Below are 10,457 nucleotides of genomic sequence, written 5' to 3'. Positions count from 1 at the left end.
AAAAAAAGAAATTACTTGGAACAATGTAAGTTCAGGGCAGACCCTTAAGCCTCAAGGGTGACTGAAAAGGATCTGGTGTACCTTATGCTAACCTCAGGAGTGCCAGTGTGTTGGTGTTATACAAGCTGAGTCTGAACAGGAGCAGCTGCTGCATCCCTGCTTATCCCTGGGAGTCCTTTCAGGCCTCATACTGCCTGTGTTCCTGACTGTCTCTGCTCTTGGAAGATAACACAACTTACAAAAGGTTGTGGTCCCTCCAAGGCAGGAAGTACAGGTAAGTAAGGACCTTGACCCTAGTGAGAACAGCAAACACATTTAAGATTTCTAAGCTTTTCTACTCAAGTAGAGGGAAGTCCCCAAAAGAGAACAGTTAAATTTCTATTATCACAGCACCTCAAACTCTTCCTGTTCCGCCCTCCCCACGAACCCCTCAGGACTTCCACCTCACCCTTCCACGAAGCAGGACTCTGGGGCGCTTGGGTCCTCTGTTGATGAAAACGGGCTGCTGAGGTTTGGCATTTGGACCAGGTATCTGCATCTCAGGGTAAATATTATCCAAATACCACTTGAATGATTGACAGCCCAATTTCTTCCTCAATTCAACACGCTCACTGATATTCCCAAAGCTTTTGGTCTTCAAATCAGGTCTTAAGGAAAAATACTGCTCCTAAGTTTAAAAAAGAATGAAATTTGCTGGAAATAAATATTCTGTGAGGAGTCCTGGGTTTTCTTAGTATCAAAAAATATTGATGGGAAATTTCCACATGCTTGTCACTAACCATAACATAAACTCAATAAATTCCACTTCACAGAAGACAATTGGGGAAAACTCTTAAGTGAGCAGATTATGTATCTGATGAGTGACTCTCAACTCTAGCCTCTACTCTTCTATTCTCAACATGAGCTTAGCTCATGAATTAGCTTAAGAATTCTTAAGATAAGAATTCAACAGAATTCTTAGCTATGGATACTGACCCTGTTAAAAATTAAAACTGAGCCAGGCATGGTTGTACACACCTTTAATCTCAGCACTAGAGACACAGAGGTAGGCATATCTCTATGATTTCAAAACCAGCCTGGTCTCCTTAGGGAGCTGAAGGCCAGTCTAGACTCTCAAAAACATCACCACCAAAAAAAACAACAACAAAAAGACCTCAACACAAGTTTTAATTTTTTTAATTAACAGAAACTCATTCTCAATACAAAAGCATGTGGGTTTTATTAGGTGGCTCATATGTATGAGCCTGTTGCTGTATGCTATCTTAGTCAGAAGACTTTATTATGGTGATGAGGGCTCCATGACTTGGTACATGTGTGGCACCAAGGTACAATTTTATGGGATTGGTTCTCTCTCCACCTTTAGGTAGGACTCAGGACTTGTACAGCAAGCTGTCACACTGTTTTAGAAATACAACCTCATGAAACAATGTAGTTGAAACAGAAGAAATATTTTTAAAATTCCTATTACAAGTAACTATGGTTTTTGTTGTTGTTGGGGTTTTTGTTGTTGTTGTTTTTGGTGTTTTTTTGGTTTTTTGAGACAGGGTTTCTCTGTATAGCCCTGGCTGTTCTGGAACTCACTCTGTAGACCAGGGTGGCCTCGAAAAAATCCTCCTGCCTCTGCCTCCCAAGTGCTGGGACTAAAGGCATGTGCCACCATCGCCCGGCCGTAGTTATTCTTGTATTAAATATTTAATACAGTAACAGTTATTTGTAGTTTTTTGAGACAATGTAAACATGCAGCTTAGAATGGCCTCTAACTAATAGTCCTGCCTCAGCCTCCCCAGTGCTGGGATCACCACCACACAGCGGCATGCCTAGCTTATAACTCAGTAGCTCTGACATTTTAGTAAGAATCCTACCAGTGAAGTGCATATTTGGCTTTGTGTCCCCTTTGAATTATCTTTTTATACGTGCAAGACTTATGAAACATGTACTAGTTACTGGTCTATGGCTATGCAGTTCTTCCAAATACTGATACACTTCACTTAGTGACACACTTACAAGCTTAAAATGTTTTTTTTATTGTTGTCTTGTTTTTGAAACAGGGTCTCACTGTATATGCCTAGCTGACCTAAAACTCACTATGTAGACAAGGCTGGCCTTAACATCATCTGTCTCTGCTGGGATTAGAGGTGTGGACTACCAAGTCCTGAAGACTTTTTTTTTTCCAATCTTTTACTTGAGAGTTGAATTTATCATTTACATGCCTTGGGTCGATTTGAAAACATGCTGCAAGTGCTCCCGGAGAACAGTGCAGCTCAGCACTCTGCTCACACTGCTGCACTTGGCAAGCAGCCTTCACATGACTGCCTGAGAAAATCAGCATCAGTGAAAAGGAGCCATCCACTGAGCTGACACTGGAGCACCCATTGAAATGTGGCTGAGCCACAGGCGTGAAGCATGGACCCAGTGTCAGAGCTCTCAAGGTCCGGCAACTTCCCTGACAAGGGAATAACAATACACAAGGAGCTGAGTTCCACAGAGCTCTGGGTTAGGAGAGGGAGGAGCCTTGGCATGCTTGGAGCCCTGCCTCTGTTCCCAGCTCCCTCCTCCTCAGCACTTCAAGGCCTGGGCATCTGCTGTCATTCACATTTACCTTATAGGGCAGCAGATTACATTCTGTTAAGTCAGCTTTGTTTCCAAAGCCAGAGCTCAGGTAGTTAGCCTGCGCATGTGCATGTATGCCTGTGATCCCAGAACGTGAAGGCTGAAGGATGGAGATGGAAACTAATGATAGTAGCAACTGCACACATGATCACAGCAACCTTTTCATAGAATTAACATGTAAATCCCAACACTCAGGAAGCAGAGGCAGGCGAATCTCTGGGAGTTTGAGGCTAGCTTGGTCTACAAAGCAAGTTTCAGGGCAATCAAGGCTCCAACCAACCCTATCTCGAAAAACCAGAGAGTGGGGGGAGAGGGAGAGAGAGGGAAGGAGGGAGGGAAGGAAGGAGGGAGGGAGGAAAGGAGGGAGGGAATGAATGAACAAACATACATATAAACAACCCAAATACCCATCAAATGATGACAGCGTATCCTTGAGCAATAGGAAGTAGTGAAGTGCCAAGAGCAGCTGCAACACAGCTGTCTAAACACAAATGCTCAGTGAAAGCCACAGAAAAGGGTACAAATGTGTGAAAGCTATATCAAAGACTGTGGGGCCAGGGAACAGATAAGCCATTGTCTAGGGCTTGTGGACAGAGGTGACACCTAAAGGGTACAGTGCTTCTATTGGTTGTGACAAAATGTCCCCAAATGACATGTAAATCATACACAATAAAGAGGCTGCAGAGAAAACAGCTGTAGAAAGTAGCATAGAGATGGGAACACAATGCTAAATGAGCAGTGAGGTCCAATACACAGACAGAGCTGCTTCCAATGCTGAGAAAAGAGTGAGAACCAAAAGTCAGTGAATCCTGGTGAGAAGAAGCCCAGAGAGGAACAGCATAGCAGTGAAGGTCAGCCAAGGAGACTCAGGCAAGAGAAGCAGGAAGGCACCCACCAAAGCAGTGGCCAGACATACACACTCACCTTGTACTCATCCAGCCAGACATGTGCCAGTCTCAGGGAGTTGTGTGTCATGGTGTCCTGGCCTTCAGGAGAGCCATATGGTCGCCTTTTTCGGAAAATGTGTCCCACTCTTGAGCAAGGGATGATGAAGAGTTTGCCGCCACACATCCAGATCTAGCCAGAAGCAAACAGGATGGCTGTCAGACTGAAGCAGCGCACATCTTCATGACCCTTTATGAACGGTGGCTGTGCAGCTTACAGATGCTCCTCTTACTAGATATACTCAGAACTAGCGGGACACTTAAAACTTAGGTCCTTCTGAAATTAAAAATGCAACTAATTGTGTTATCATCTTTGGTTGCTCTTAAGGATTTAAGGACAAGGAACACTTATTAGCTGGTCTTCTGTTTTCATGCACTTTCTTATACTTTGTTTCTAAGAAAATTTGTCTTTCTTATGTATTTATGTGTTATCCCTGCATATGCATACATGTTTGTATGTGTGTGGGTACATATGAACATACAAATGCACATGCTCATACATGAGAGTAAATATTGAGGCCTGAGGTTAATACTGGGAATCTTGGGAATGGAAAGGTAGCTTAGCAGTTAAATGCACTGGCTGCTCTCCCAGAGGTCTTAAGTTCCATTTCCAGCACCCACACAGGTGGCTCACAACGTTTAATAGGATTTGATGCCCTCTTCTGGTGTGCAGATATACATGCATACAAAACACCCATATACATAAGTAAATAAAAATTATATCTTGGGGGGAGGTGTTCCTTTGTCACTCTTCTGCCTCATCCTTTTGAGGCACGGTCTCAATCCAAAGCTCACCTGTCTAGCTAGTCTCACTAGCCAGCTGGCTCTGGGGACCTGTGTCTGCTTTCCAATGCTACAATTACAGGTAAGAAGCCATGCCAGCGTGGCATTCACCCTGGCTTCAGGGGTCCAGACTCCTTACATACGTGCAGGGCAGGTGCTTTGACCACTGAGCCATCCCCAGCAACACAAGTATTTTTTTTTAAATAAATTACACAGAGTGATTCAGATTCAAAAGAACTTGATTCTAGGGCTGGCAAGATGGCTCAGTGAGTAAAACTGCTTGCCACCAAGCCTAATGACTCAAGTTCAGTCCCTAGGACCCACATGGCAGAAGGAGAGGGCAGCTCCTGTAAACTGTGCTTCCACACAAGCACCTGAGCACACACATAAGAACTTGGTTCCAGGGCTGACAGGATGGCACTTGGAAAAAAAGTCTTACAACTTGGACTCAATCCCCAAGACCTAGAAGGTAGAAGCAGAGAACCATCTCCGGCAAACTGTCTCTACATGTATGTCATGTCGTGTGCATACAGTCTTAACATTTGTGGGATTTGCTTACTTTTGCTAAAAAGAGAACAAAAGAAAACTGAACTACTCATCTCTATATAAACTTTCAACCTGAAAAGTGATGGAGAAAAATTGCCCTTTAAAGCAATGTGGTGGTATGTTTCTAAATTATAAACAGACATGCTTAAGTTCTGTGCTATGGACTGACAGGAACGCTGCACACAGATTCAAAGCACTTGGCGGGGCCCACCTGCTCGGGAGGCTCTCTCTGCCCCTAAACTGCAATTACATTCTATTACAAACAATTTAGTAACAGAACACACACAATCAAAATTACCCGAAATGAGATTTCCAGATTTTCTCCTCCCCAGATGTCCATGCCACTGTCATACTGTCCGAGTTCACTGAAATACTGTCTGTTCATGGCAAATAATCCTCCAGCCATTGTAGGAGACCTAGAAAGAACCACAGCCTGGCTCATCCAATAGAACCAGTTACCAACTACTTACAAAGTCCCTGTGTCTCTGGGGCACAGAAGATCAGCTGTCATTAAAGAAGAGGTGACAATAAAGGATAACAGATAAGAAAGAAACATGGTCATCTACTAGGGAACAAGCTAGGTCATGCACTGGAATTTTCTGGATTGTGGGGCTCTATTGGGTATCTAGCATAAGGTTACATTCTAAGTATCAAGGCACTTTTCTTCTTGTAAGTGACTTTGATAGGAACCAATGACAATGATTATAATTCCTTTTGATGACCTGGTAGAGGGGAACAAAACCTGACTCCAGCACCTACCACAGAAAGTCTTGGATTTTTGAGTAAGACAGACCTTAGCAGTGGCTCTCCAAGTGGATGGCTGTGCGAGCAGTGACATCTGTAATGTTAGAGCATTTTCAGAACTCTACATACTTAACAGTCATTGTGCTTGGCATGTGGGTGGGGTGGAGGGGCCACTGCTGACACCTGTTCAGGGCCAGGGATGCTGATAACTGCTAAAATACATGAGGGCCCCTCCATCCCCCACAGCAGCTGCCAACCAAGGACAACGACATTAAAGCTTAGATTGCAGCTGTCTTGCAATAAGAAAAGCTGCAGCAGACACTACCTAAAGGCTTAATCCCAACTTCCAGGCTTTTGACCCCTTGATCTAGAGTTAAGGAATCATGGGTGGGCTCTACTGGCCACAAACTGCCTATAGAAGAGAGGCAGAATACTCAACAAGGACTCAAGAATGTCTACCAGAAGGACAGATAAATAAGCCGTTAGGGAGAAAAATCCCAGAAAAGAGAAACAGCCCCCAATAATGTGGAGATGTAAACAAGTTTTAATTATGAAGGTATCAAATAGACTTCAAAATAACTATTCAATACACTCAAGACAAAAGGCAAGATTGAAAGCTTAGGAGAAAAGTAGAGATTCTAAAAATATTTGCCCATGGACTTGGATTGTGGTTCAGTTGGTAAGGGGGTTTGTCTAGCAGTTAGAAATCTGTAGCTTCAATCTCCAATACTGCATCAACCAGGTATGGCAGTTACATGACATAAGTCCCATCTGTCTTTAAAACAACAAAACCTATTTACAAATGTCTGGAAAACACTTTTTAAAAAGTACTTTCAAAGGAATTGAAAATAAGACAGCCAAGACAGTATTTGTAATTGATAGCTGCCAGGGAAGGAGACGTTTTCATCAATGAAGTGACATTTGGTATATCAGCCATACCCAAAGCAGGCCCCATGCACTGGAATAGTTGGCCAACACAAAACACTCTTTGGGTATGTGTGTGTATTTTCATGTGTGCTTTGTTTTGTTTGTGTTTATTTTTTAAGAAAGAATATGATGTTGGGTGGGCAAAGAGGAGATATCTTGGTGAAGAGAAAGAATATGACCAAAAACTATTGTAGGAAAAAAATTAAAAAACACTAAAAAAAAAAAAAAAAAAAAAAAAAAAAAAAAAAAAAAAAAAAAAAAAGACTGATGTGACTTCTTGTTGAGAAACTGTATGGAAACACAAGTTTACTGCAGTTAGCCTTGGGTCTCATCCTGAAATATCCAATCACAGATATGCAAACATTCTAAAATGCAACAAAAAATGTGGAATCTAATACACTTCTGGTCTCAGACGAAGATCTATGCAGCCTGTGGTGATGAACTGGAAATGAGTGATACAGACCACAGTACCTCAGACAAGTTATGCAGTCACAGCCCCTACAAGCTACACAGCCCTATGGGCAGCTGACAGTTCCTTATTCTCAACTCTTGGCTAGGTTCATGCAAACCTACACCACTTAAGAATCCTCACTGGTCCAGGTGCGGTGGTGCACACCTTTAATCCCAGCATTTGAGAGGCAGAGGCGGATGATCTCTGAGTTTGAAGCCAGCCTGGTCTACAAAGTGAGCTCCAGGACAGCCAGAGTTGTTACTCAGAGAAACCCTGTCTCAAACAAACAAAAAACCAAAACCAAAATTTGTTGTGGTGGTTTTGAGACAGGGTCTCTTTTGTAATGCTGTATACACCACGCTGGCCTCAAACTCATAGACTTGACTGCCTCTGCCTCCCGAGTGCTGGGATTAAAAGGTGTGTATCCCTACTACCCAGCTTAAAATTGTTTTTGCTGGGTAAATTTGGTCAATGCCTTTGCCCCTTACAAAGAAGCACTTTTCTTTACTAGACTGTTCTTTTCTAGACAAAGGCTAGTGGGACTCTTCCAACCTCCCTTACCTTATTGGAGCTGTGGCACTGTCAGCACCTCCCAGCTCAGATACGGGAACTAGATCCCACTTGAAGTGCAGCCCCCAGTTGAAACCTCCCCGAACCACTGGGGATGAGCTGTAAGCAAGTGTGTCTGCACTGATGATGTCAATCACGGGGCACACCACTGTGTGTGGGTCCTCAAGGATGATGGCCAGCAGGGGCTGTAACCACATCACATTCACTTCACAGTGGCTGTCCAGGAACACCAGCACTTCTCCTGCAGAGGTGAAGGGAGAAGATGGAAGAGTGCTGCTTCACACCCGACCAAAGTACAGCTGACCCGCATGGATGGAGATGTTATATACAAGCTATGGATAGCCACCATGACCACCCCACCAAGAAACCACCCTCTGCACTGCCAACTGGGTTCAGAGGAAGTCCTACAGCCAAGAGTTTTTCCTGAAATGTACAGTTTTCTCAGAGAGGATACAAACTACATGCATGGGCCCAACAAGCTGTCAGGCAACTCAAGAAACTCTTCTACTGACAGGCAGACCCAAAATGTTCTGGTGCGGGGACAGTGGCCAGCTGTGCAGAATCCACTTTTATTAGTCATTTTACTCAACGTATCTAGTACACGCTTGCCTTAGAGACCATTATTGTCACCCATCGATGGCTCAGTGTCACTGAGAACTGGTGACCACTACACTACGGTTTCTGGAAAGAGGAGTGGGAACTGCAAGGTGGAATTCCAAATGCTGTGCCAACCACAGTGGGATACTATCCATGCACATCACCTTTCCCCCTGGATTTTCCACTGTGCTACCTCTAGCTCACTTCTCACCATTTCCCACAGGCTCTAAGGAGTCCATTCAACCTTCTAATTAGCAAGATATAAATGATAAAAACCTCATCCTGTTGTCTTTGAGTTTTGATAAATGTGAGCAAGGTTAAAAACTGTTGGTTTTGATAACACCAAATTTCCTTGAGAAACTTGAAATGTTACCCAACAGCAACATCAAAGTAGATTTGACAGGACGTCTCAAAACACTGATTACTGACAAAAATATCCCAAAGTTCTCAGTGATGACAGCAAATTAGTCACACAATTGCCTGTCTGCCCAGTTAAATGAGGACATAGAACACCCAGCTGCTCCCTAATGCAGGGGAAGGCACACTTCTCAGCACAGCCATGCTCAACAGGAAGCGAGGCCATGGTTTCCATAAGAAGAGATAGCTTCATAGCTTTCCTAATGCTGGGAGGACTGCTCATCGCATGAGGATAAGCTCACTAACTGAATGCAGTAAGATTCCATCTGGCCACACCAAACAGGCTGTAGTGACCTCACACTGGCTTGAACCTGACAAATCCTATGCCATAGCTGAATGGAGAAAACCAGATCATAAAGTAACAGTAAGTATACACTGCAATAGTACAATGGTTCACACTGCATAACCCTCAAGGCTCCTCAGCTGTCTGTAGCTCACCTTCTCCAATGACCCAGCAAGACTACCTTCCTTAGTCTCTGGCTAAAGGCCTGGAGATGCCGACCTCAAGGCGTTAGCTCTGCTGGAGGCAGAGGGCTGTTTCTCCTTAATGTCCACCGCTTCAGGTCAGGGTAGGTTTTCAAAGAAAAAGACAAATCCCAACTAAGCCCAGCAAGTACACCAGGCCATGCTCCAGTGGACTCACAGTGCCCAGTACTCAACTGTGGAGCAGGGCAGGGTGTGCTCTGAAACAGAGACGCTTACAGCAGGGAAGCAGGTGACACCATTCTGAGGGACCCGCTCCAGTCAGGACTTGATCCTCCTCAGCTACACAGCAAGAATGGGACCAAGTCAAAGAAACAAAAAGGGAAGGAAGGCAGCCTGAGGTGGGACTTCTGCAGAAGGCTGCATCTGGAGAGATCAACATCTGCTGGACGATGGAGGCTTGAAACTTCCCAGTAACAGTGGAGAAGTCAACCTTATTTCCCAAGTGGAATCCTGATACTGACTCCAGAGATGTGTACTCCACACTAACAATTATTAGCATAACTCAAGCCAAGTACTTTGGATGTTAAGTGTTTCTATAGTAAATTTTTAAAAGTTCAGTTACATGTTGGCTTGGACTTTTCTACTTATGTAAGCAAACAAGATTAAGAAACCTGTTTGAGAGGCCAATAATTAACTGAGAGGCCACTACAGAAATATGCCAGGAAGGGCTCTAGCAGCAATCTCTACTCTGTTCTTTGGGGCAGCGAGTCAGTTATAAAATCTTCTCAAACAGAACTTGCTTCTTCATTCCTTTGGGCAATAACCAATGAAAATGTAGTATGGGGGGATGGATGAGAATGTCCCCACTTGCTCATGTTTGGTCCCCAATGGTGGGAACTGTTTAGGAAGGGTTGGGGTATAGCCTTTTCAGAGGAGGTGTGTTATTAGACATGGGCTCTGAGGTTCCAAAAACCCATGGCAGGCCTAATTAGCTGTGTCCTTGCCTCTTTCTTGAGGATCAGATGTAAGTTCTCAGCTACTGCTACAGTGCCATGTCTACCTGCTTGCTGCCAGGCATAGATTAACCCTCTAAAGTCCTAAGCCCTAAATTAAATGCTTTCTTTTATAAGTGACTTGAATATGGTATCTCTTCAAAGCAACAGAACAGTAGCTAAGATGTATGGCTTTTTGTGGACCTCTGTAGGTGTCCAGCACCACAGAGCCACAACTTGGATATACCTGTAGCATGGGCTGCTCCAATCATTCTTCCTCGGATCAATCCCTCACGCTTCATATTTCTTATGACCTTGACTTTTGCAGGCAGGTATCTTTGGATGTACTCATCTAGTTCTCCTTTTAAATCATCTAAAAAGAACAGTTCCATAATTATACCACACAATACGTACAGCAAGCATCTTTTTTTTTTTTTTTTTTTTTTTTTT

The 10,457-nt window shown here is 43.8% G+C and overlaps 1 protein-coding gene across 3 annotated transcripts in view; it reads right to left on the bottom strand.

Annotated features, from left to right (window-relative positions):
* Galnt11 (polypeptide N-acetylgalactosaminyltransferase 11) overlaps positions 1–10,457 on the bottom strand; it is a 38,114-nt gene that overhangs the window by 8,138 nt on the left and 19,519 nt on the right. For 2 of the 3 annotated variants that reach the window (XM_031380224.1, XM_031380226.1), the window contains exons 5-9: positions 10,255–10,380; positions 7,567–7,816; positions 5,182–5,299; positions 3,535–3,687; positions 449–667 (exon numbers count right to left, since the gene is read on the bottom strand). In XM_031380224.1, coding sequence (XP_031236084.1) covers positions 449–667; positions 3,535–3,687; positions 5,182–5,299; positions 7,567–7,816; positions 10,255–10,380 — 866 coding nt within the window. The remainder of the gene's footprint in view (positions 1–448; positions 668–3,534; positions 3,688–5,181; positions 5,300–7,566; positions 7,817–10,254; positions 10,381–10,457) is intronic. The other variant, XM_031380227.1, reaches the window with a different exon arrangement.

The sequence above is a fragment of the Mastomys coucha genome, unplaced genomic scaffold (genome assembly GCF_008632895.1).
Source record: "Mastomys coucha isolate ucsf_1 unplaced genomic scaffold, UCSF_Mcou_1 pScaffold19, whole genome shotgun sequence".
Taxonomy (NCBI): domain Eukaryota; kingdom Metazoa; phylum Chordata; class Mammalia; order Rodentia; family Muridae; genus Mastomys; species Mastomys coucha.
Note: the sequence above shows the minus strand (reverse complement) of the source record. Positions and strands in the feature narration are given on the sequence as shown.